The sequence below is a fragment of the Anomalospiza imberbis genome, chromosome 9 (genome assembly GCF_031753505.1).
Source record: "Anomalospiza imberbis isolate Cuckoo-Finch-1a 21T00152 chromosome 9, ASM3175350v1, whole genome shotgun sequence".
Taxonomy (NCBI): Eukaryota; Metazoa; Chordata; class Aves; order Passeriformes; family Viduidae; genus Anomalospiza; species Anomalospiza imberbis.
Genome location: NC_089689.1, coordinates 14,271,794 through 14,299,406, shown reverse-complemented (window position 1 = coordinate 14,299,406; position 27,613 = coordinate 14,271,794). Strand labels below are relative to the sequence as shown.

At 39.7% G+C, this 27,613-nt stretch overlaps 1 protein-coding gene and 1 long non-coding RNA gene across 8 annotated transcripts in view; one reads left to right on the top strand and one right to left on the bottom strand.

Moving 5' to 3' along the window:
* The window catches only part of ARHGAP29 (Rho GTPase activating protein 29), a 50,035-nt gene extending 40,915 nt beyond the window's left edge, over window positions 1-9,120 (bottom strand). For all 6 annotated transcript variants that reach the window (XM_068199783.1, XM_068199784.1, XM_068199789.1 and 3 more), the window contains exons 1-2: window positions 8,980-9,120; window positions 5,928-6,273 (exon numbers count right to left, since the gene is read on the bottom strand). In XM_068199783.1, the coding sequence (XP_068055884.1) occupies window positions 5,928-6,189 (262 nt within the window). In that variant the 5' untranslated portion in view covers window positions 6,190-6,273; window positions 8,980-9,120. The remainder of the gene's footprint in view (window positions 1-5,927; window positions 6,274-8,979) is intronic.
* A 365-nt stretch (window positions 9,121-9,485) lies between these two features.
* On the top strand, window positions 9,486-12,096 carry LOC137479367 (uncharacterized). Of its 2 annotated transcripts, none has more exons than XR_011002198.1 (3): window positions 9,486-9,709; window positions 11,527-11,802; window positions 11,978-12,096. It is a non-coding gene; the product is annotated as an uncharacterized lncRNA (long non-coding RNA). The 2 variants fall into 2 exon arrangements; XR_011002199.1 differs by having other exon boundaries at window positions 9,486-9,713.
* The last annotated feature ends 15,517 nt before the right edge of the window (window positions 12,097-27,613 follow it).

Here is a 27,613-nt window from a genome sequence, read left to right as displayed (position 1 = left end):
AGAACTACCACCAGTGTCAGGAAGAAACAGTGAGATCACAGCAGCTCATGTAGACGTTTCTTTGTACACTGCTGTGGAGGTAGACTATCAGCATGTTAAAAAAAACAAACAAAACACATAACCACATAACAAGCCTTATAATAAGAAAGCAGAAGGTTCAGCTGCATCTTGAGGATTTTAAACAGTTACAGAACTGTATCAACAGTTAAGCTGCTGATGGAGAGGGGGAAATAAAGGCAATTTCTGCAAGAGCACATCAGAAGTTATTCCTTGCAGCTGCCCAGCCTGGTTCAGTCCTGGTCTCCCTGCTACTGAGGCTCAAACAGCCACTTCTGCTAACTCTGCCATGGGAACCATAACATCCAAAGCAGCAAACACAAGTCATTGGAATTCACCTTTTAACATCTAATTTGGTTCAGCAAGAGGATGAACAATCTTATTACAGGCAAATTAAACATGCATTTTAAACATGCAGTTAGTTCCTTGTGGATCAAGTTTGAATAGAGCTACAAAGTACAAAAAAAATGTATTTTAATAATAAATGACAAAACTATTCTTCAGATACTGCAAGCATATTATATTTTGACAGATTCTGGAAGTGATAAACCTTAAAATTCCACTTTAGACTATTTGTCAACATCCTCAACTATTGTTAATTCTGTAATATTATTTGTTACTAGACAGTTTGTTTTCCATCTTTTTTTTGCTACATGGAATAACAGAAACAATGTGCTACACATGGATTCCTCTGCTTTTTCTAGCAATTCTCAAAGGTCATTTAATAATTCACAAGCAGGTTGTTTACACATTTGATAATCACTGTGTTTCCACAGTTCCCAAAAGTTAGCTGCCATGACAGCATTTTCCTTTCCCTTCTCTCATAAAAGTTTTTTATTTATCAAACAAAATACTACCCAGCAGAAAACCAGCACCATCTTCCAGAAGAAGTCCTAAGAGATCAGTCCAACTGCCCTCAAATCAAAACAAATATAAAAAACTCTCCCAAATGTTGCTTCCAGAAAGTGCTGCAAAGAAAAGTGAATATTTTATCAGATCCTTGTTTAGAGCAGTTTGCCCACCTACCAAGCATTTTACTATAAGGTGTCATTAGACAGGTAAATACATCTAGTTTAAGGTGTATCAAAGACAGCACCTTTCACTGAGAAACATCAAAACTGGAATAAAGAACAAACAGCAAAATTACACCTAGTATTAAAAATTATCATAAATTCAATCTGTAATCTTCACTGCAGTAACTAATGAGCTTCAGATTTCCCTAGCAAAACAGGGCAAACTGACTTTCAAGAACACTGCCTCAGAAAAAAGGACAGTAGTATTTTAGACTATAAGAAAATAAGGAAATAAATGAAATGCTAAAAATACTGCAGTGCCTTAATCATACTAAAAATAGGGACAATATACATTATCAAGCCAGGAAGGGCTGAAGAGAAGTCATTCACCTTTGAGCCTCAGGCACTATATTCAATAAATGGCTTCTGGCTTTTAGCATTAACACCAATCTGCGTGGTGCTAAAAGAAGGTTTTGAAGTCACTCGAGATTATAAGTTCCTCCTTTTGAGGAAACTATTTACCTTTAGAATTGTCCCACTGGGGTGAATATTTTATCCTTCAAAAACAACAACCTGATAGGTTTCAAGTTAGGTAGCATTCCCGATGTGTTTGAAAGTATTGGTGCTACTGTAAAGAGAATGCAAACATTCCTGACCAGGCCATCCAGCTTCAGCAGTACTTTTGCCTCTGCTTCAGTTTAAAAAAAACAAAACAACAAAAACAAACAAAAAACAAACCCCAAATCAAAAAATCTGTCAAACTCTAAAAAATCAGACACATTCTGATCCTCAGAGAAATCTGTGATGAAAGATAATAGCTTTATCTTGCTACTCAGGTTCTAAGACACCAGGGAAAAAGAGTATACTACCATTTTAGAATGAACTACAATTTACATTTGTTGCAGATAGGATGAAATTGAAGAAAAAGTTTTTGCTCATTAAAAAGAGGCAGAATTACCCACATGAAGGACACCATATCACACTTTGATGATTACTTCAAAGTTTGTGATAAAGTAAGCAAAAATTCCAAGGTATATTCTAAAGTACAATCAAGATGACTACATATTAAAATGCAATTATTCCTGCACTTGTAAACCACATGCAAATTTTACTCTTAGAGCTATTCATAATGAAACACAGTATTTCCCACAGTCTCAAGGGCAGACCTTATGGTATATATTATATTCCTAAAAAAAAAAAAAAAAAAAAAAGTAGCACATGTCACAAAACAAGTAGCTAAGTACCTTCAGAGTAGGGAAACAGGAATGCTTTCTCCCTCTCTAATGCAATACAAGCAAAAGCTGCTATGTACTGTTTAAAGATTAAATACTTAATTTCAGTTCATAATTAGAAGATATTTTACTGTGTCCTAAATATTCATTTGAGTGGTCTTTTTAAACCTGAGAAAATGGATCTCATCTGAGCAAAGACCACACAGTAACATCATTTACTTAAAGCAACAGTAAAACTTATTATATGCAGTAAAAGCTTGGACTGTAGTCACCAACCTCATACATAGATACCTATTAAATAGATTCTCAACTTTGCATATCAATGCAGTAAGCAATGTTTTTTTGAACTGGTAGAGTCCCTAATACAAGTCTGTAAGAGTTACATCCTGCATGTTTGGGACAAGAACCAACCTCTTCAAGTTACAGGATTTACCTTAAACATACCTCACACACTTCAAAATCCTAATTATTTTCAATACTGTGGTCAGGTTTTTAAGTCTTCAGCGGGTCTCTGTGGGAAGCGAACAACTTCTCAGTTCCTAGAACTGCTTTTACCATAGGAAGCTGCTTCTTTTATCTTGAGTGCCACTACTCTGAAAATCACAGATTGGCTCCAGCCTTTCGACTGTACTTCCCTGTGTGTCCTACCTTTGCAAAGAGGGGTGTAAGCTGAAGGCAACAACAAGCTTCTCATACCTTCAGCCAATAGCTGAAATGTTACTGTTGGAACTCAAAGCACAGAAAACTCACCAGCTTTCAAGCCATTATGCCTTAACAGTTTGTACTTGGGATGTACATTAGAATGGCAAGAAGTAAACCTGGGGCACATCAGGAAAACAATGGCACCCAAAAACTGAACAGTCAAATGAACAGCACTAAGAACAGCACAAATTATAGGAAATTAACTGAGTTTTCTGAGTATTAATTCAACCTACGTTCTCAGGTGTGGCTTTCCAGGCAGGAATTGCTAGGGAATTGTTTTTATTTTCTTCTTATCAGAAAAGAAGACTGACTTATTTTGAGACTTCTCAATAAATGTAAATTATCTCTAACTACATAAAGTATAAATGCTACAACTGAAGACAACCTTCCAGTTCAAAGACAAAAACACAGTGACAACAACTGTCCTTACTAATACTAGCCACATGACAACCCTGCTCATCTGGAAATTCAGCTGAAGACTGGAGCAAGAGATTGATGCACTAACTGCATCAGTTGCACTAACCACCACTACAGTTTCAGCCTGACATCAAGCAGAATTAAATACAGAATTTGTGAAACAGCACTGGATTCATTGACCTAGGGTCAAAAGATGCCCAGAGCTCTCCTTTAACGAAGACAACTTAAAGTATCTTGATCTTATAGTGACTCCCAGATTGGATCACTAATAACAGAGCGTTACACCCAGTGAGTGCAAGGCCAAAAGGACAGCAGGAACTGAAGCGTATGGAACATATGGTACCTCACTCAACTCAAGAGAAAACTGCAGCTCCCTCATGTCCAAACAGCTGTCAAACTTTTAAACTCTACAGTTACATTCAGAGTGTTTTGTTTGCTGGTTTGGGGTGCTTTGGTTGGTTGGTTGTTAGTTTAGGTTTCCCTTTGTTGACAGGTATCAATAATTTATTCAGCATTATGACAATGAGACTACTGTAAGAAATGAAATCTTGTTAGCATAGGGAATGCAAGAGAAGAAATCAACAGAACATTTAATTTACCTAATACTCCCCTCAAGAAATTTCAACTTACTCTTCATGCAACAAATCAACTTGCATTGGTACCATAACAAAACACAGCTTAAGTCTGTAATCCCAAGGCATTTATGCTCTACTTTAGACACAAACATATGTTATAACCCAAAATCTTAGATTTGTCATCCAAGATTCATCAGATGAATGCTAAGTGAACTACAGGTGAGTAACTGCTGGGCTCTTCTATGATAGCTCAGGTAGCACCAACAGGGAACACAAGCATCAGTCAGTATGAATGACACTGAAGGCACACACCCTTGGCAATCAGCTGCCAACCACTGCAGGACCCCAGCAGCACAATGGGGACAACTGGGAGCCACATGGTCAAGCCTGAAGCTACTGTGCATCAGGAGTTTAGACAAAATCTGCCAGAGAGACAACACAACAATGGAACGCTGGTTAGAAGCTGAAAGTCTCTAGGCATACTTACCAAGCAAATATAAACACTCACTGATGCAACTCTTCCAAAAAGGAATAAATTAATTTTCTATCCCTGCAACTGATTTTATCTTCAGATAATTGATGTAACTAATTTCAGGATGGTGGTAAGTTGCAAGCATTACAAACCAGAATTTTATGTGAAAGAAGTCTGTTCAACCACCATGTAAGCTTATGTTAGTTTTTGGACAGGCAATTGTGAATGTTTCCAAACATTAGAAAATGCAAACCAAACTATACAGCTTCTAGGAGGCTGTCTCAAGCCAGCAGTAAGCATGGCAAGCATTACAGAGCTTGCTATATTTTGGGGACAAAGGTCAAAAAGAAAACTCCCAACTATGGAAGAGAAACATCTTTCCTTTATAAACTATAAATCCTTCAAATGGACAACACAGTTTCACAAATTCCATACTGTATTATAAAATAAGATGACAACTCCTGTTTTCCATGTTACTTTCTTGGCTCTTTTGAGCTCAAAATTTTAAACTGACAAGTAGTTAACTACTACTGCATGGCACTGGGAACACTTCAGTGTTTTGACAGTCCTTTCCTACAGGATGCCCATTTCATTCTCAGCAGGCACCAGACACGCAACCTCACAAATAACTCCGCTCATCCTGTGTGCTCAGCAAAAACTGTGAGGACATAAAAGTGATCACTAGTGTCAAATTACTGCTCTTTTAAGAACTGTTCACACACATTTTAGCAGCAGTATTTCAGCTGTGTGCACACTCACTTGAACACAGAGGTGACTGCAAGTGTTCAGCACTCAGGACATCTTATACAAAACTGCTCTGGCTGTCAGTTCAGATATTAATCTCAAAAAATTCAGATAAAAGCTTTCTTGATGATGACCAAAACTGGACTACTGGTATTGCCCCAAGAGGAACAGGAACACAGTAACACACACCTCCTGCAAGCAATAAAATTTGCAGTTTCCACCTGCTGGCAGAAGACAGTAAATACTTCTCTTGCAACGACAGCGCAGTTATATTTTACCTTAAAACTCAAACTACTAGTGTGGAAGACTTTCAAAAACAAAATCAGCCTAGAAAACTGAAATATAACCAAAATAGTAATATAATTGTTTGGAATTACAAAAACCATTTTAACCATTCAAGTGGTTAAAAAACTAATCAGTCGATGGTCTCACAAATTTAAGCATCAGCCTAGACAGCCTGCTAAGAGCTTATTTTCCCTTGTTATGATTATGAAACAGATTGCACTGTTCTGGTGAGGAAATGCAGAACCCAAACTAAAAACCATCACTTCCTGTAATCACCATGCTGGGGGTGGGGAGGGAAGAGGAAGGGAGGATAAATGGTGAAGGTAAAGGGCAGGGGGAAACAACCACAGCAAACACTATTAAAACCACACAAATGGAGTTGTTAATTAAGAGTTTCAGAAAATCTAAGAATTAAGAACAACTGACACACCTTCTGAAAGAAAGGCTTCCTTCAAATATAGTAGCACATCTGCAAATTTTCTGACATCATTCACCAGTTGCATGATATATTCTGGATCCACAACAGGATTATCGTAGCAGTCAGAGTTGGAGCTAATGCTGCTCAGAGAGCTGCTCTTGGTGCTGCGCCCCATTCCCCAGTTTGCTGAAGTCGAGATGGTGAAGAAGTTGGAGGTAGACAGGCGGGCTAATCCCAAACCACGCTTGTTACTTCCGCCGTTCTGCCGCAACATCCCAGCAGCCGCTGCGCTTGGAGAGCTCCCGCAGTCAACGCTCACTGTCACTTGATGTCCATTGGACAAGGCAAAGGTGAAACCCTTAAAAATCGGGGAGGAAGAAGGAGGTGCAAGAGAAGGAAAAACGCTGATTAGTACAGAAATATGTGTGAAGCAATACTTTTGTACTGACAAGATCCAAAACTTCTTTCAAGACGATACTGCTTTACATAAACATGCTAAACTGAGTATTAAAAAGGCTTTGACTATTTGAAGTTATTTAAATTTGTACAGAAGATAGATTGTTGCATTAAAAAAAAAAAAATCAGTGGCATGCCAAAATTATTTCAAAAGCTAATCATGATGCATGCTTATTTCATGAGAAGTTTCTTCCATGAATATTTAGAAACTGTATTCTCTACATTTACCAAGACCTATTCTTTACCATGAAATGTTACTTCAACTGAATACAATCACAAAAGCACTTGATGTGATACAGACTATGATCTGTATCCCCTCTTGCAAGAGCCACCAAACTGTATTCAGCATCCTGTCTCTTAATACACAGCCTTGATCTAATAGGATAAATTTTCTTTGTGCAGTGTGCCACGCAAGAAACCATGGCCTATCACAGTTTGCCTCAGAAAGGAAAAGATCCTCAAAGAAGTTATGTGGGCTGTTCAGCCTGTTATCTATTCATATGAAAGGCAATCAAAAGAAAGACATAGAAAAATGAAGAAAATGAAAAAATATTTTAGTATCAAAGTTCATCTGCAAGTCTCAGTGCAGTTATCTTGAATGACATTGCTCTGTTCTGAAAGTTCCACCATAAAAATGCACAGATGTGGGGGAGTATAAACTAAGAAACTACCTGCATTCCTTTCCTTTAGGGAAAAAAAAAAAAAACCAAACCAGAAAGCTACTGAAAATGTTGCCATGTCAGGTTTAGCGATTCATTTCAAAGCAAACTGCAGGTGGCAGAGTCAGGTACACTTCCAGCAGCTCCCACAACGCCTGCTGTTGTTCTCTCAACACCAGGAGAAATTCCCGGTGTTTACACTATAGCGTAAACACCACAGGGGAAAAAAACCCCAAAAGCCAAACTGGAACACAACAGCTATAAAGTTAATGTGGGTGGCAGACACATCTGCAGCAAATCTTCAAATTCACTTACCTTACCTAAAAATAAAAGTTGTTATAAACTAAAAAATACAGGTTGAAACGGGCTCTCCTGCATACGTTTGTATTTGGCCAGACCAACTGAAGTGGTAGCACCTTTAGCACTTTGAACACACCCACTATGAATTTCAATAGGCATTGCTCTAATACACTTCAATTATTTTTCCATTATTTCTGCTTTATTTCTGTTTGCAGTTTAAAAATATCAGAGGAAACGTGGTCAAAGTAGTTGTTTTTGTAATTAATGTGCAAGCCTTCCAGGGAGTGTGTGAGGGGGGGAAGAGGGGAAAAAAGATTCAGAATTTAACACAAATTAACTGCTCTAATTTCTGTTTGCTGCTTAAAGTCAGTATTTATAGGAACACTCATCACACTATACAAATAATGCAGATAATTAAGCAATTCCAAACACCTCAAGTAGATTGAAGTGAGGTTTACATTAAACATAGTGTTTAAGCAAGTTTCTTCTGTTCCCACATATAATTCTCATGGCTACAAAGCTACTTTGCAATTCTGCCTTGCAATTAGAGGCAAAACATAACCTTCTCTCCTCTTAACAAGTGCGATATCTATTTATATCGAGAAAGATTTTCATATTATTTAAAAGACATGCCTCTTTTAAGTCTGGCCAGCTTCAGAGTCAACTTTTTAAGTTGCATGATGTGTTAGACCTGTTCCAGTGGCAAGTCCATGCTTTTAAAGCTGTGTTATTTTAGAAATGTTGCCTTTTTTTGTACAAGAAGTACAATAATGCCACCACTCTGAAAATCGTAAAAGTGATGACAAACTGTTTCTAAGCGAAGAACTTGCGCTTAGAAGTTTTTTTTGAGCAGCTTAGCACAAGAGGCACCTTTTCCTCGTAAATATTAGCCCTTACGTCTGTTCCTCTTGTGTTACAAGGCAGATGGGGAACGTTTCCCTCCCAGAACACATGCCTTTCATTACTGAGAAGTGTTTCATATTTCTTCAGGAGACTCTGGCTTTGAAAGCGAAAAGCATCCACCAGCTTTGTTATAAACGCCTCCAGACTCCTTTGGCTCACAGCGAGCCACTGCCCGTCCCGACGGAAAAAGATGAAAAACTAAAGCGCCAGATATTTCAAAAATTTGCTCTCCCAGCACAATCTCCCCGGTAGGGAGGGGAGAAAAAGGAAAAAAAAAAAAAAAAAAAAAAAAGAAGCAAGAAAGAAGGGAAAGAAGGGGCCACGTCGCTGGCGGGCCGAGGGCAGGGCCGCTCCCGGTGCCCCGGGCGGGGGTCGGCGCTCCGCCCTGCCCCCGCCGCGCATTCCCGGCGCCCCGCGGCCGCCCCGGCCCGCACGGCCCCGCGGCGGGCACGCCCGCGGCCGCAGCAGGTACCGGGCAGGGGCCGCCGGAGGTGCGGGGCACGGCGGAGGTGGGCGCGCTGGGAAGCGCCCGGTGCTGCTTCGGGGAACCGCCGGGCGGGGCGGAGGGGGTCGCCGGGGCCAGACTGGCACCGGGAGGGGCCGCCGGGCCCCTCCATCCGCCCCCGTCCCGCCGGCGGCTCACCGGCGCCCTGCCCCACGCTCGCCCACGGCTCCTCCCGGCGGCGACAGGCGACACCCCCCCTCCTCCCGCCGCAGCGTTCCCACAGCCCGCGGCCGGCGCTTACCGGAGAGCGGCGGCCGAGCGCAGGCAGCAGCCGGGCCGCCGCGGGCCCCACGCGCGGCCGCCCCGCTGCCCATGGAGCGCCCTCCCCTCTACGAGCCCCGCTCGCCGCCGCCGCCCCCGGGGTCGCCACCGCCCCCGGCCCCGCCCGCGCCCCGCCATTGGCCGGGTGCTTCGGGGGCGGGGCTCCCGCGGGACACGCCCCCGGGCCCCCGCGAGAGCCGGTGCGCGGGAGCTGCGCGCGCGGGGCCGGCGCTCGGAGCGCGGCAGGTGCGGCGCGCGCCGCGAACGGCGGGAGCGGGAACGGGAACCGGAGCCGCCCGCACCGGGAGCCGGAGCCGCCCGCACCGGGAGCCGGAGCCGCCCGCAACGGGAGCCGGAGCCGCCCGCACCGGGAGCCGGAGCCGCCCGCAACGGGAGCCGGAGCCGCCCGCACCGGGAGCCGCCCGCACCGGGAGCCGGAGCCGCCCGCAACGGGAGCCGCCCGCTGCTCAGCGCGGGGAAAGGAGCCGCACAGCAGCGGCTGCTGTACACACAACGAGATTCAAAAGGGAGGAAAAGTCCAAATTCAGGCTACGTGGTGTTTAGCAAACAGGCTCTGCTTTTAAGCGATTTGGCCAGCAAGAAACACAAACACCGTGGCAAAGCGCAGAATAAATTTCTCATGCTCAGCCTCCCACGCTTTGTATTCCTGGATCCAGTTTATCATTAATTGTACAGCTTCCAGTATTGCTGTGAGTGAGTAACGTGTGCGTGCACACACACACGCTTTCTACCATACTCAACCCACTTTTATTCCAGCATGAGCTCTGTTGGCTACTTACTGAAAATGAAAACAGTAACAAAATTACTATATAACCTCAGACACCATGGGTGTGGATTCAGCTACCCAGACAGCCCAAATTTTGGCATAATTTATCTTCTGAATTTAGTTGCATGTGCAGATATATGCACTTTTTCTGGTTAAGAGGGAAGAGAAGCTAGAAAAGCAGAAATTTGCATCATCATACAGAAACTCAGGTAGTTCCCAGCAACACCACGACCTTTAGACCTGAGTACAGACTTGTTACATCACCTCACAGGGATTGATGGCAGCAGTAGTTTTTCCATCTTGTAGGGGCAGGACTACAAACCCACACTTTATTTCTCGTTATTAAAAGGCCATTTAAATTCAGCACTCTTAGAGCCAATGCCCAAGGTCTGGAAAGGGACTTACTTTCAATAACGTATCAAAGCCCGCAGCACCTAATTGCTAGCCCAGTTCCTCAACCCTAGCAGTTTCAGGCATTACATCTTCAATTTCCCCATCCTTACTCCAGCCTCCTTCTCCAGCCACTCCCATGCAGGATTTTGTGTTAGAGCACCAATCTTCTCCTTCGTTCATCCTTCCTCTCCATATCTGCCATTATTTATTCTACTGGAAATACTTTATCAAATTTCTTTTGGAATTCATAAAGCCTGAAACTAAACAACTAAACTAAAACAAGTTGTGACATTTCTTATCTCTAGTGTCAATGTTAAGCACTGTTCAAATACTTTTCTTCACCTTGAAAAATTCTAAATAACATGTGATGTTAATTTAGAAATCCGGTGTTATAAATTCTTCAAGTCTTCCAAGCATGGGAAAAAAAGTAAAAAAGAAAACAATACTCTAACCTTCAAAAGGATTTTGATCATTCAGGTAATTGATACTGCAAGTGTCAAAATCAGGCCAGAGTAAACAATTGTAAACTAATTTAATGTGAAAACAAGGAAGTATGGTAGGGAATGTGGGTTGAATAGTACAATCAACAATCACAGCATCAGAAAAAGAAAGGTTTATTGTGAGAAAAGTCATTGAAACCATTAGATAAGTGTTCAAAAACAATAAAAAAGATAAACAAGAAATTCCACCTATACTTATCAATAGATAGAATACAAAGCAGTGGATACTATTTGGTGAGCCAAACCTTTGTTCAAAAGAAAAGCCTATAGCTCCAGTGGAGTCTCTCTTCCTTACAGACACTCTTTCTGAAAATAGAAGTGACTTTATCTTGCCATAATTACACAATTCCCAGGCATATTTTAGAAAATGCTAGGAAGAACAAACTCAGCTGTTCCAAGTACATATATACTCTACTGAAGTAGACATACACTTCGTTATGCTCCAACCCCTCCATAGTCTTTTCTCTCTCGTGCCAGCTCCCACATAAGCTAACCTGGATCTATACAAGAGTTCAGCAAATTTATTGGTGAATTGTTTAGTTGCCAAAAAAAAAAAAATCTTTTCTAGATGTGAAATTGAAAATGGCAAAGAAATAGAAATACTACGATTATATGTTTTTATGCTTCTATGCTTTTGAAATATTTTTTCACTTTTGATTTAAAACATAAAAGTGTTCTACATTGTGGGAGGCCTAGCTTCAAACATCTTTTGAAAACAGGGTTTGAGCCCACATGCTGCATTATGGGAATGTTAAGTGAAGTTTTGGGTTTTCCTCAAAGTAAAACAACAAACAATTGTCCTTTTGCATTTTCATTGTTCAGAGCTTTTTTCCCTCCCCATTTTCAGTTTGGCTGCCAAATTGAATACAGATTGTCTGCACTCCCCCTGAATCAAATCTAGCACAAAACAGCTGCAACCATCTCTCAGACTGTACAGTGTTGATTGCCTCCTAAACTGCCTTGGAAAATATTACATGAAAGAGAAATGGGAATAATAGATCTGCCTTCAAGAAAATATGTCTTGCATAAAAGGCCAGGTGTGTATCACAACTTTTGCTGCAGCAGATAAACTGGAAATAGGATTAAGGGTCTGACAGCTGCTGTATGTTGGTCACCCTTACTAGTCCACAGGGCAAATGCCCCTCTTTAGCCAAGTATAGTCTACAGCATCACTAATGCAGGCTTCAGGGCAGTAACAGAAGTGGAGCAGGTGAAAGGTTGCTTGAAGTCATTTTTTTTCCTGCACTTTATCCAACTGTCCCAGTTTACTGGGAATGAATTATTAGGCAAATTATTAGGCAAATAGTGAAGACTAGGGCAATAAGAGGCCAGTGTCTCAACAATGTAGTCCCCAAGAAGAGACACAAAAATTGAATTTGTTTTCATTAAAAATGCTAAATTTTCATGAGAGCAGCCAGTGAAATGTCCAGCTCTGTAAGAGCCACTTCTATGAGTCTTTTAACATGTTTTTTTTCCTGAAAGAACATGTGCACACAATGAAGTAAAAGTTATAGCATATCTCTGTTACAATTAAAAAAGACAAACAAACAGAAACCCCAAACTACAAGTCCTGGATTCTTCCTTACTTTACTCACACAGAAGTCTCTTTGAAATCCATAGAAATACCTGCCTGATGAAAGCTGCTCTACATTGCAGCCTCCGATCACTGTTTAGAGAAGAAACATTTCTAGATAGCAGCATTAATGTAACTAGAACTGGGAAAGTAACTTCTGTTAAGAAATCAGTTTCAAAATACTGTCTCTATTCTATCTATGTGTAGAAGTGCCAGGATTTCTAGACTAGTTGGAAGACATAAATTATGAGCAGATAGGTTACTGCAGTCAATAAGCATTCAGTATAGAGCTGGATATTTGCTACTATTGTTACTTGCCACATCTGCAAGGGAAGCAACAGCAAGAAACTCGGGCCCCACCCTGAGCATCACTTTAAATAATTTTTAACTAATTACTTAGAGAGATGACTTGGTAGAAGGTTCTACCTTCTGCTTGCATTCCAACAAGCAGCATTCTGCTCTCAAGAAGTATATCCATAAACCATTTTTTTTCAAGAATTTATATACAGGCTCCTGCAAAAGGCCAAAACAATCTGTATATCAGAAAATCATTCAAGACTCAGCTTCTGTTTAAGGAAATAATTACGTTATTAGTAAAATAACATGTAATGACATTTTTAGTAAAATAAAACCTGCCCACTGCTATATTTTAAGTGAACTGTTTTTGAAGAACAGCTAGAACTGTAACCTTAAAATTATTTGTTTAAAATCTTAGAAAATTTAAAAAAATTGTTCCCCTGGCCCTACTGCATCTACTGATGGTTTATAAAATAATTTATTTTTTCTCTCACAAGATCTTTCTGGTTGTAATAAATACCACCCACCTACCTGAGAACCCATCAAGATTAAAGATTCATGCACACTTCCTAGAACACCCTCAATTTCAGTCAGTGCAGCAGATGCCCTTAGGGGAGCTATGTGGGTGAAACTACAGCAGCCACTATGGACTGGTATGAACCTGCAGAGCCCAACTGATAGAGAACAGGAGCACCCCATCTCCTGCAGATGTGCCACTCACACAGGGATCAGCCATCTCTCTCTTCTCAGTACTAGTCTTCAAGGCAGACCACAAAGATGAGCAGGGGAAATGAAATTCATAGCTTTAGCATGTACTAAGTAATGACATTTTTATTTAATGGCTTATTGTAATTCACCCCCAAGATAATCCCTCCATGCTTTTTAATGTGATGAATGAGGTCTCCTTCTATGGGAGAGAATCCTTCAATCACCTCTGCCCTTGCTAATAGCCCTCCTCTCCACTAATATCTCCTCTATTTCACAATTATTTTCTGGTTTTTCTCTCCGATGATCTAGCTGTTTTTTAGCTTAATGCAGAGCAGTTATTATCAGCCCTGATGCCCCAAACTGTTGACCTTTTCTTTTCAGTTACATCAACCGACCTAATTTAAAACTTGTTCCCTGGTCTTCCCTCTTTTATATGGCATCCTGCCCTGCTCTAGATGAGCTACATAACATCCTAAACTGTTCCTCAAAAACTATGCAAAGCCAGAAGCACAATGAGAGAAATGCAACTGGACACAGAACAACTCCATTTGCTAATCCTGCAGGGAAAAGGATTGCCACTGGCATATACAGCACCCTGTTTCCAAATCTTTAACAAGCAGTTTCTTAAGAAACTTCCACCTTAACTAGCAATTGCCAAGGAGAACAGTGGGTGGTGAGGAACGAAAGGAAAGACTGCATGAAGGGAACAACTTCCAGAACGTTCGCAGCTTGCCAAACACACTATTAACCAACAGTAATTATGGCACAGCGACCTGCTGCTGTGGGAGCCAGGAGGCCTGAAGCTACCACCCTGGCTCAGTTAGCCCCACCTGCCCTACCAGTACCAGCAGGATTTAAGGCAGAGAAAGCCCAACAATTAAGGGTTAGCAGGGAAACAGCCTGTTTCTACAGGGAACAGGAGGTTTGGCTGGGAACTCCTTGTAGGTGGTATCTTGCCAAGGGCTGTCAGCCAGCTCCTGGTCTGATGTGCTCTGGGCAGCAGGGCTGCAGCTGCCAGCTGGGAGAGGTGGTAAGCAAAGCTCTCGGTGCTGGATTTGCCTCGCAGGAGAAGGGGCTTGTGGTGCAGCTTCTACCGGCTTCGTGATTCGAATTAAGGGCTGGAAGTCGATTACAGGATACAGTGTTACCCAGTTTCTGGAAGCCCTCAGGACAACAGCCCTGCAGGGTGCTGAAGGGACTCCTGCTGTCGCTGGGTTTCTGTCTCACTGCTCTGGAGCACACAAAGGCCTTCTGCAAGAGCTGGCTATTGCTGCTCTCAGCCTCAAAAATTCATTTGTATGTTCTTGACACTATTTAGTACTTAAAGAATTTGATAAATCAGGTTTTAAAAAAATGGTGTGGCTAGAAACTTTTCCTTTCCCCAAATTTGACTAATTATTAACACAACAGTAAGCCAATTCAAATGTAGCAAATAAACCCCTTAATCTTCAGTAGTTTCAGAACTATTTTTAGTGTGCATTCAATTTTTCCGCTAACAATAGTTCTCTGCCAGGGAAAACAGTGTATTTCAGGTTGGGAGAGCATGTAAGGTCCTCAAGTAGCAATCAAATGCACTACATCTTAATAAGTGGTTTCTGCTTCCAGATCTATGCTTTTGCCTCTTCCTTCTCCTGCCTCTGATGTTGTGTGATGATTGTTTAAATCCAGCCCTGACAAAATGATCTAGGTTAAAAGAACCCCTATGGTTAAAGGTCTTGCAGTTCACTCAGATAATTTTGCCAAGACAGCGAGTACAGCCTGCCTCGAAGGTGGCAAACCCAAGTGTACTAGTTTGTGATGGGGTAGGGAGCTGTAACCTCACAACCTGCTTAAGGGGAAGCTGGAATGGTTTTTCTCATTGTGGCTCAGGGTTTTCTGTGCTAGTCTTACAGACTGTACTTGGCTTCCATATGCAGTTTTGTTGCCAGAGATCATATTTTTATGTTGGAGCCTAGACAAATAAAAGAGAGATTCAGCTAAAGATCAGCACTGCTGATACCTTGGCTGTTATGCAGCTTGTTCAGGAAGAAACTTTTTCAGATTCAGTTTTTATGACAATATATATGTTTGAGATACAATGATGTATGTTTGCTATGAACAAGTGAACAGTGTTTAATGAGTGTAGTTAAAGCATAAAGCTGACCAATATTGGCTGGTAAGGACAACTGAGCTAATCATGGTGAAATTGAACTGTAGTGCCTGTGTGTTGTTACAAGTTTATCTGAACTGCAGCTAGAGCTGAGTGCTTGGATACAGTGAGGGAAAGGTGATGAGCTGCATTCTCCTGTGCATTACTAATGGGCACTATATGGTACTTCAGGACTAAAAAGGACTGGAAAATAAAGATTATTCTCATTGCCACAGAGCAAGATATACCTTACCCTTTACTAAAGCTCATAATGAAGCTCTATGCTAAAGTAGAGCTACGTGATAACTCTTCTTTCTAACTACAAAAGAAGAATCTGACCATAATATTAACAAGGCTAGGAAAACATAGTCCAGCTATAATGGCTGGATCTCAAGCTTTACTGAATTTCCTATGCTGGTCACATTACCTGAGGAAGTATTTTTTGTACAAGGAGCTCATTCAGTAGTTTTCATCCTGGACATTGTAATCAGAATATCTCGGTCAGGTTCTTTCTAACATCTTCTTACCAAATTAAGTATTACAGTCTGCTTTGTGATACAGTAGTTTTAATCACCTGTATTAAGGGAGGTCTTTAAAATGACATTACACTTTATTGAACGCTGGTGTGCATGTAGATGCTATAGGGTATAATATTGTTCAATGAAGTTGCTAAAGTGATTATAATGTGCTATGGCCAGTGTCTTCTGTGTCAGTGAATGCAGATCAGTCTCCTGTGGCAATATTGTCATGAGAATTCTGTGGCATGTCTCTAGACCAGCATCAGGAGAGGGCTCTACTCCTAGTCCTGTATAACAATTTGCTTAATTGTGGGTGGTATTTCTCAGCTACAAAAATCTAGTCACCTCCGTCAATGACAATTATGAATGCTTCTTGATCATGAACATGAGTTTCAGACAGTTTCTGGGAGAAGACTTTCCATTCTATCTGACCTTTTCCACCCGTCAGTGTTTCCTTTCTTTCAAAATATTGGATCTTCACTCAAGTGATGCAATCACAAACGGAGGAAAGAAACATCTGCCATGCAGTTCTGAGACTTGTCCATGTGAACAGATCTGGTATAAATAAATAGAAATACAGAAAATATACAGGCATGGGCCCTTTAAAGACAAGGTACTAAATGCCTCTGACATATCTCTGAGTTTGCTGATCCCTGAAGTACTGTACAAAAGCTTCAGTAAAAATAGCAAACTCTATGCAGTTTCTGATGGAACAATTGTAGATGCCTGGTCCCAAGGCATAATTCCTGAGTGTCTCTCAGTCTTAGTGCAGCACCTGAATTCCTGAAGGGAATTTCCTACTGACCTTAACTGCTCTTTGCCCAGGGCACAGGTTGCTCAGCTGTCCTAAAATGAGGCTCCTAAATCTTCCTGTTCATAATACAGGGAGTGTAGGTGCCTAATGCAGAATTACCCGTAGGCCATGGGCTGAGACACCAAGTGCTATAGTTCATCAGTCTCTCACTGGACTTGTCCCAGAAATTCCTAATCCAACACCAACAGTGGCCTTTCTGTTTTGTTTTGTTTCCTGTTTTTGCTTTAAATAGTAATGATGAATCTGATTAGCTGCAAGACAGCAGATGCTATGGCAATATAATATTTGAATCACAGATGTGAGAACTGTGATTCATACAACCCTGGACTTGTTTCATACAACATGTTATTTAATATTATTTAACATTTTCTTGTGCAATGGAAGCAGTGGTTTCTGCTCTTTCAGAAACTCTCTACTGAATAATATGTACAAAATCAGGATCATTATTATTTAATGCATATATATATATATATATATGAGAAAATAACATTGTACCTAAAAGAGCAGCATATCTTTTGAAATATGATACTAATCAGAGAAGGATTAAAATAATAGGATGGATCTATTTCTGTCAACTTGCATAGGCAAAATAATCCAATGTGATAGGCCAACAAAATGTATAAAGATCTGATACTTTTGATTATGTATATAGCATAAAAATATAGAATACAATTCACTGCATTGAAAATCACAGTATTTTAACATTCTATTCTGAGAAAAGCCATAAATGCTCACATTTACTGATAGCTATTCAAAAGGATTTTATTTTTAGCAAATATTATTTATAAATCTGTAGTTTTAATGAGAAAACCAAACTATATATATTGTATCATAGTGTAGTATACTATACTACTATACTATATGCAGTGTCAAATACAAATAAATAACCCTACTTGTTTGTGTCCAAGTTATGAGTAGTTCCTTGGCATGTTAGCAGCATGGTACTGTGTTTGATAACAGAAGAATGAGAAACCCAAGTTGGTAGGTTTGCAAATCTAGTGAACGGAAAGGCTGCTGGTACTGCCTGAGCTATGGCAGAATGCACTCCAAATGGAGACCCTCCTCAGCTTTCTCTTGAATTAATTGTCTTGGTAGGAACTCGTGAGGATGCCCTGTGAGTTCTCCTGTTTGTCCCATGATTCATAAAGACGGGGTCCCACCTAAGATGGGATGCCTCTGTGAGGAGACAGCCCTTGTGCCGAGGCAGGATGACTGCAGGTGGAGTCCTTGTGATTTGGCAGATGCTGCTGACAGCTGCTCTTGGAAAAGCAGTCCCAGTAGGTAAAAGCCTACAGAGATGAAAATTCCATTCTTCTAGAACCTGAGGACTTTACCAATGGCAGGCCACAAACCTGGGCTGGCTCCTTCCTCATCACCCTGACCCTGTTCTGTGGAACAGCTTTGGAGACTGTCCTCTTCAGACAGAGAGCCTCCAGTGCCAGATGCAGCCATGAAGCAGCATATAATCAACAAAGCCACACTGGCAATCTTCAGCGTAGGAATGTGACTCCAGTGTTGCTGGAGCATTTGCCATCTAATTTCAGTAACTTCTCCCAACCAATAGAAAAATCTCCGAGACAGGCTTGGCTGCCAAACATTACAGGCTTTGAAGTCTGATGGCAGGTAAAAGCTCTATGTCAGTGACCTACTAAAACATCAAAAGGTATGTCAGAGAATGGTCTTGCAGGGCTCAAGCTGGAAAGCTAAAAGAAAATCCTCAGAGATAATATTAAGGGACTTCAAAGGTAGGAGATATGCAAAAGTTCAACAAGACTGGTCAAAATCAGAGAAACAAAAATTTTCTCTGATGAGTAGAAGTTGGAAAGGAAATAAAAGGGAGAAATATGTACTGCTTTTTATGGTCACGTACATGTACTGTATAAGAAACAGCTATCTCGTCTTCAAAGTGGTGTATCACTAAGCATACACAGTTAATGCCCCAAAAGGACACTAATAACAGATACCCACATTTTTCTTCCATACTCACATATCTAAAGATACTGTAGAATAGGATTTCTTTTTTTATAACATTATTTATCACAGTGTAGCAAGTATGTAACAGTGAAAGACATAAACATTCAAGATCAGGTCCTAATCTTACAGACTCTAAGGTGTGGGACCTAGCATACTCAAAAGTAAAGGCATTAATGTAAGAAATAGATTAAGCTATGGATTAATCTCAATACTATAAGAGATTTTTAATAATTTCTGATACTTTATCTCTCAAGCAAGGATTTTTCAGCAGCAAAAACCTGAGAACATAGAATTTATGTAGATAAGGCTTCAAAATAACAATGACCAGGCTGGGTAAGATCAAGAGTCCAGCAGAACCCGTGTCTTGCTTCTCATAATAGCCATGAATGGATGCTTGAGAAACATATTAAACATTGGACAGGAATATTTTTCTAAGCTTCCAGCCATTTGCAGCTGAGAAACTTCCTGAACCAAGCATGACTTCTGTATCTAGTAATTCACAGTGAATTCCTCTCCCATGAACTCCTGTAATCCTCTCCAGAAACTTAATTTTAGCAAACACATTCTGTAGCAGTGGGTGTTCCCAGCTTACAAACAGACACTGCAAAGAATTACTCTTTTTATTTTTCTTTACTGGTTTTGATATCTGAAAGTCAAATCTACTGTACTGAGATTCAGTCTAAGTTTCTGAATTTGACTCCTGCCACAAAACCTGTTCTGGGAAGACAGGCTTTATCAGAACAAGCTGCAGGAACAGATTTTCCATCAATGCCACTGTGCAACAACTGAAATGAATTGGAAAAGAGAAGGAAATAGCAGCACCATATGATCTTGAACATCAAAATGACCACAGGAAGACATGTTCAAAATGCATTAGAGCACACTTGTGTGTGCTTTTTGTGGTTTACCATGGTGCCAGAGTGCACAGGGCTGTAGTTAAAATTCCACTGATTTTTTTCCCCTCTTTGTGAACTTCTGTTTTCAATTTTCATTGTGCAGCAGCAGTGTTACCAAATATGGGAGAATCTGTGACCACTCTGGACCTATATCTCTGCACTGGGAATGCATAACATAAATGCATTTCTTTTTAATTTACTTTTTTGTTGTTATTTCAGTGGTAAAGCACTGATTTCCTGCAGCCTCCAACACGGACACAGAAGCTTTTAGGCAAATGATAAGGTAGATCAGAGTGTTCCTGCTTTTCATCCACACAATTAAAAAAAAAAAGTTTTGAAAAGGAATGTTGTTGAATATATATGATACAGTAAGTGGGTTAAGCTGTTCAGATCACCTGCTTCACATACCCCTTCAGGAGGAAAAGAAACAGTTCTCTTATCCCTAGGGTGGTAGCAAGCCCTAACAAGGAAAAGCAGGACACATTCCTTTCTTCCTTCCTTTACAACCAATCACTGTATTGCAACCAACACATTCCAGATCTGGTAGGATAGCTTAATTGTCTTCACCTGGAGGCCACTGCCTGAGTTCCTGTCAGTTAATGTAGCACCTTGGGAGAGAGGCATTTTGATTTCTTTCTGATGAAAGTGGGTTAAGCACACAGCCCCATGGCCATAAGCAGTTTCATGGGTTCATTTGCATATGAAGATTTATGAGTTTCTTGGGTGTAACTGTGCCTATAGAAGTTTGAGTCTATAAGTGTCATCAAACATAATTCCTCCCTAAAGACTTAGAACAGATATGAGAAAGATGAGGAACTGTTTATTGTAATAAGTTGTGGTTATGAGTGAAATCTTTCATTGCTTCCTTACAATGAAAGGTCTGCATGGAGAAGGGAATGTTGCTGGTTTCTTTCAGTAGTGGTGAAATAGGGAAATTTCTGTAACAATTCATGACCAGGTGTGTAGGGTTATTCCACAAGGCAGCTGACATTTTGCAAAGCTATTCAGACAATAATTCTTTACACAAAATGTTGTCAACCAGTACTCTGGGTCACAATTTCTCATTTCCATAGTTACCTTTCACACAGAATGTCAAGAGGAGTCTCAAGTTTCAAATCAGTACTACTAAATCAGTAGTAAAACAACAAGTTTATACGTTTTTCCAAATGAGTAGCTAGACAATTAGACTAGAAAAATAAAAATACTTAAGTGTATGGACTCAAACCACAGTTTGCCATTGTTATGTACTTGTTCTATTTCTACCATATTTTATGAAGTATTTTGTAATAAGCTTTAAAACCTCACTTGTGTTGTCTGGTTTTATTCCAAGTGAAGTGAAATATTAACAGTAATTCTGGAATAGAATTGAAAACAGTGTTTTAACTGACAACATTTTGACAGTTTGATGAAATATCAGGGAGTTTGATAAGACAGCATCTTATCAAAATATTGTCTAGATAGAATAAATTTCAACAGACTACAATAAAAGCTACCAGTGATATAGCTCATCATTCATATATCCACTGCAGAAATGAAAATAGAGTAAGCAAGACCAGAAGAGCTCTAAGGCTTGAAAATCATGATAAACAAAGTAAAAATGTGCAATACCACAAACAGGATGATAAGCAAGAAAGTTATTAACAAGTCTATTTTCATCTGAGTGACAGAGGTGTCTTAATCATATACAGGGCTCCTGCTAGAGTGAAGTTAATGATATAATTTTATTCTTAAGCTCAAAAGATAAATTTCTGTGATAAACAACAAAAAGCTCCTGACAACATCAATTCACTTTGATTTTATCTCACACATCACTCTCCAGATACATCAACCACTTAGTTATATAGGCATTCTTGGAAACTTTTTCTTCATTTAAAGAACCTTATCATACCACAGGAAAGGAATGGAATATCTGTTTCTCAGGTGTCTTGTACAAATATGCTTTTCCACTGTTCCCATAACTACTGAAATGTTACCAAAGTAGACCAACAGTGACTTAGTCTGGTTTAACCACTATAACAACAGAAGCAATATGCTCATTTAATACACCTTTGGTAAATCAAATGAAAAGATACATGTAAATTAATAGCTCAATAGTTGAGCTACTAAAATTATTTCTGCACAATATGTTTTACAGATGTTCCATAAAATCGAGGTTAGGAAGGCAAAGAGAGGTTAGGAAGGCAAAGAGGAAGGCAAAGTACAGTGAAAAGCCTGTACTTAGTGCACTGTCCCCCCAAACATGTACATGAGATTTGGGGATGAAGAACAGATGTGTACAGATAAAGAAAATACCCCACCTGTAGAACTTAAATTATCCGTCCAGAGCACAGCAAATGCAGACATTGCTGTCCATAAAGCGTGTATCACAATCTCCTTCAGCATTTGGGTCTTTAGAGCAATGTAACCGCGCTGAGTCCCGGTCAAAGCTAACGCTGTGGCACCATCCTGTGGCACACCTGGCACTTGCACGACTCCAGCTGCTCTGCCAGCGCCTGTCACCTGCCCGTGACTGTTCCACGCTCTGGAACTTTAGTTCCATGTCCCTTTCTGTGCCTAAGTATCACACTGGCTATTCTAGCAAAGTTTCACCTTGTTCTTGGGAAAATGGTTTGAAAGAAAGGGAGTTTTCCCTACTATTCTAAAAATTGATCCACATATACTCCTCAATCTATGGCTAGTACGATATAAACAAATAAAATACAGATTTGGGAGATAGGTATTTGAAGAAAAACTACTGAGATAGGCTGAAAATATTAATTCCAAAGTTCTGAAACAAACTATAATAAGACCGTGGGATTGGTTTGATGGGAAATATTTCCAAGAAAGTCAGGGTGGTATGTAACTTGGGAAAGGCAATACAGTATCTCACTGTAAAAAGGACGGAAAGGACAGAAATTACTCATGTCTGAAAAGCCCCTGAATTTGATTTGAGTTGTCTGCAACAATTTAGGGCAAATAGTGAAGTGTTGAATAATCACAGTAGGCAAGATTATATTTGATTTTCTAGGCAAACACAATGTTGTCACACAATATGACTGAAGTGAACATTAATAAAACACATGGTGCTACTCAGAAATTTATTAATTAAGTTGAGAAAGTTGCTATTTTTTATAAAGATTATAGTACAGGGAAGAACTGGGTAAAAGTGGTCAGGTAAAGAATGATTTTTAATGGTGAATCCAATGTAGTTATTAATGATGTGACACAAATCGTACCAGTGCTCTACTGACAAAATAAAATAGAAGATATCAGTAATATAATGCAGAAAAAATGGTTGATTCCAAGAAATTGAGGCATGAAATGGAATGAAGTTCTACAAGACACACTGTAACATCATACTTCTAAAGGATAAAAATTATGTAGCTTCAAAGCAAACCTTAGAGCACTTTAATCCTTATTCTCACATTTGCTTCACTTTTCTAATAGCTCACTTGAAACTTGTTATTTTACCGAAATGCAGCAAATTCAAAGAGGAAAACTGAAAATATCCTCAAAATATTGCCACTATGTTCACTGTGAATTTGCATTTTGTGTTCAAAAAGCAGGTGACAAATCTAGAATTTTTGGAGAACCTCAAGGTTAGTTTGGATTATTGTGCAAAAAGAATGGAAGATTAATTCTTTTGAACCACTGAGGTACTGCATATGTGACTACAATTTAATCAAATAAACTTGCAGACTAAGACTTGCTACTGTGTATGGGAGGTTCCAGTATCCACCTCTAGAATTTCCAAGGAAAAACAATTATGACTTTAAATTACATTTGTAGACCTCCCTCCTTTTCTCTTTCCTCCTTCTCCAGACTTTTGTTGCTCATTTTAACCTTCTTTTCTGAGATTTCAATTACTGCTTTGCTTCCCTCCTTCACCCAGTGTAGGAGTCAGTGCTCTGCTTTCCTTAAGATCCTACATAATTCAGGCATGTGATCTTTTCCTCACAGATATTCTCTTCTCAGAGTAGACAGAGCAACAGCTATGGTTGTGCTACGTAAGCCTTATCTACATTATGAAAAATAAGCTTTTTTTTTTTCTTACTGAGAAGACTTTGGAAAAAACAGAGACATATGTTTCTTAAAATGTGAAGGTCCCCCTGCAATTGGAACGATTTCTTTAAGCTGTGAGATGGCACAGAAGATGAACATGTTGAGCACCCACCTGAGAAACAGCAATTTCAGTGGTACCTGAAGTAAACTTTGCCAAATGTGCCTGTAAGAGCTACTCAGTACTTGCATGTCTTGATCTCTTGCCTGCTTTTAGCAACTTTATTCACCCTCCTTCCCTGCTAGACTGCAGGGTTTCTTGGGCTGGAAGGTATTTCAACAATACAGTCCAGACAACACAATTGCTCTGCTTCTCATTTACCCAGGTAGTCATGTGAGTCAAGCCCTATGATTTACAATTCCAAATTACAAAAGGAAATTTATAACAATCTTAAAAATTAGGGCACAGGTGTTTCTGAAGGTCAAATATTTGGCCCAACTAAGTTTAGGAAAATAATTAGGAGGATTAAGTTTATATTTCTTTTTGCTTAGTTATACACAACTACTAGAAGTTTGGTCCATAGAGTATTTAGTAAGTTCTGCTGCCTGTTTATGCTATTCCTACCAAGTTAGTGTGAAATAAACTAGCGTGTGAACATTCAGTACATTAATTAAGCTGTGATAATAACAAGGAAACGTGTTTTTACTTGTGGTAAAAAGTCACTCTCATTTCAGATAACAGTGCAATTGGCAGCTGAGTTTTGAATTGGAATAATGTAATTTAGATTATTATTAACTTCATATTTAAACTGTGTATCTTCTATTTATATGTTCTACATTAAGATGGTCTGGGTTCAGTCTTGTTGAGCTGGAGCAAAGAATCCTGCTCTACCTTATAAACTGTGCCTTAGCTGGCAGGCAGAGAGGATGAGCTTTCAGCTGTGGCTTAGGGTGTAGCTCTCTGTAGGAAGGAACAGAGAATTTTCTCACGTTGTTTAGAGACGTGCAGCTTTATCCCTTAAGGCTCAAGAGTAATATTTTTCTTCCTTCTGCTAGAATGAGATAAAACTTCACTATTTATGTTTTCCTATGAAAGTAAAAAATTATTTTTTTCTGTACCAAAAAAGGAATAAGTGTGTCTGTGAATCTCTGTATTTTATAGAGATATAGATATATATAGATATAGATACATACATGCACACATATGTATATCCATATATACCATATATGGTATATGGTACAGGAACTTCCACCTTTTTTTTTTAATCTTATAAAACTCTGGCCTGTATAGCATTAAAGCAACTATCCTGGTGGGTATCACATTTGCACAGTTATATCCATCAGATCCCCCAATAAATTCAGTTTAAAATGTTAAATTCCACTGGACATGAGTTAGACTAAAAAGTCCTGTTAGCAGTAAGATGTAATATTAATACATCAGTATAAAAAATATTATCAGCATATCTTAGTAGCAATATGTAATATTAGTAAATAGTAGTATTAGTAACAACATGTAGTAGTACCATTCTTTCTTAAAAAAAAGTAATATCCTTTCTTGAAAGAAAATAAAGAAGGAAAATAAAAGTAGAATACTGGCAGCCTCTTTCTACATATATTCATGAAGAGGAGCTTCATAGTTCTTTAAAACTTTATTTTCTTAAGATTCTTCAGGGGTCTGGTTTTTGCCTCTTCCTCTACTGTTATTGATCCTATTCTTATTTAACAAAAGCCCACTTTTTCACATTTCTGAATTTTACTTCTTAAATTACATATTTTGTTACCTTTTGTACAATATAATAGGAGTGTATCTCTTCCTGCTTGTTCCATGCAATTAAGAGGTTTATTATGTTAATAACTAACCCTGTTTCTCGGGCCTTCTTCACTCTTGTTATTCTATACCATCTTTGCTAAAGACCATCTGGATGATCCTGAAGGTATACTCCAGTCTTTTATTTTATGATTCTATGATCTTTAATCAACACTGAGAACTAAAGTAGGACACATTTCTGCCAGTACCTTTCTGGTATACTTCATGATAAACACTCTGAAAACAGGGAAAAATGCAACTGTAGGCCAACTTTGAGTATGGTAGATAACTTACACTGAGGCAGCACCCTACAACGATTGTGACAGAATTAAAGTAGTAGTTCAGATCATCTTATTAGCATTTATCTGCCTCAGCTGGAGAATTGTCATTCTTTCCATCATCTCTTGCCTCATATGTAATAGCTGACAGAGCAGGCCTGTAGGCAACAGCCATCAGGCAACCTATCCCATCAGAATCCAGCACAGGTTCATGCAAGAAGGCAACTGGGGTTGTTTAGTCTGGAGAAAAGAAGGCTGAGAAGAGACCTTATTACTCTCTGCAACTGCCTGAAAGGAGGTCGTAGCAAGGTGTGTGTCTCCTCTCCCAGATAACAAGTGATAGGATGAGAGCAAACAGACTCACATTTCACCACATGAGGTTTAGATTGGATATTATAAAAAATTTCTTAACTGAAAGGGCTGTCAAGCTTTGGAATCGGCTGCCCAGATAAGTGGTTGAGTTACCATTTCTGCAGGTATTGAAAAGATTATAAAATCTACCTGTGTGTGTATATGTATATGTATATGCATATATACACATTATGTATAAAAGATTATAAAATACAGATGTGCCACTTAGGAACATGGTTGAGTGGTGGACTTAGCTGAGTTAATGCTGGACTTGATCCTAAAGGTCTTTTCCAACCTAAATGGTTTTATGATTCTAAGAACTGAACTTGAACTCCCTGTCAAATAATTCTCCTACCATCTTTCCCCCATTTCCTCAATGAAAAATTGGTAGCTCAGGTAGCACCGGCTTCTGGTCCAGCCCACTCCATCTCACACCTCATTAAGTTGCCTTCTTTCACCCTTTTTCTTCTCCAGGCAATTAGTTCTGAATTCCTCCTTCCTGTTTTGCTCAGTAGCTCTAAATGTCATCCTCTTGTTTTGCAACGCATATCCACTCAGCTTCTCTTGTCTAATCATTTAATTTCCTCCCAATGCCAGAATCATTGTCCAGCCCATGTAATCTCCTTGTGCAACTGGTCTCCAGGTCCTCCTTGCACTGCCTTCCTAACCCAACATGGCTCAGATTCCTTTCCTAAATATTACCTTGTTAAACCACTCCAGTTTCTGTACCCCTTCTTCACTGATTTCTTGTCAAGCCATTTCTTTCTCTTCCACTCAGTCTTGCATTCCTTTCATTCCTAAGGTGGTTTTATCTGCTTGCATACAGATCAGTAGGATAATTCTGAAAGTCAAAAACTGTTACTATGCCCAGTCACCATTTCAAGCTGCATTTTGGCACAAAAAACCCATTGCAGAAGAAGCCTTGGAGCCTGCACAGTGCTTGATCAGTAACAGGTTGCTCAGTCTGTATGGAGAAAAGTTGCAGAGACGTGTATAACATGACCTGTAATGTTGGCCAATATGAGCTGGGAGGAAAGAGGTGCTGCATGGTTGCTTTAGAGTGTTGTGAAGGTTGCTGAGCTGTGGGAGATGTGAGGGACATGAACATAACACATGATGGAATCTCCAGCACTGCTGGTAGCCTAAGGCCAAGAACTGTTACAGAAGGCATACAAATCTATTTCTGAAAAGCCAGTAATTTGTCAGTGTGAAGGAACAAATGAAAAACTTACTCATTAATGCTACATGAATATCATATCTGACCTGTTATTAGTATATAAAAACAGACCATTAGGCTCCTGGAATGTTCAGTGTCTCTGACATGGTTAATCAGAAGAGCTGCTATAATAATTGCCAACTTGTGAAATAATGGGTGGAGACAAGACTTCAGTTTTAGAAATCCATTTCAAGTTATGACACTGTTCCTTCTTTGTCTACCTTTCTTCAGCTGGTGAGTGTGTAGCAAAATGGTAATTGAGCCTGAGTGTTACTAAATGCAAAGTATTGCATACAGAGGAGAAATTCTAATTTTACTTTAATTCTCAAAAAAATATCTGAACTATACTGATACAAAACATTGATTAAGGACTACTGTGTTTACCAAGGACAGAAT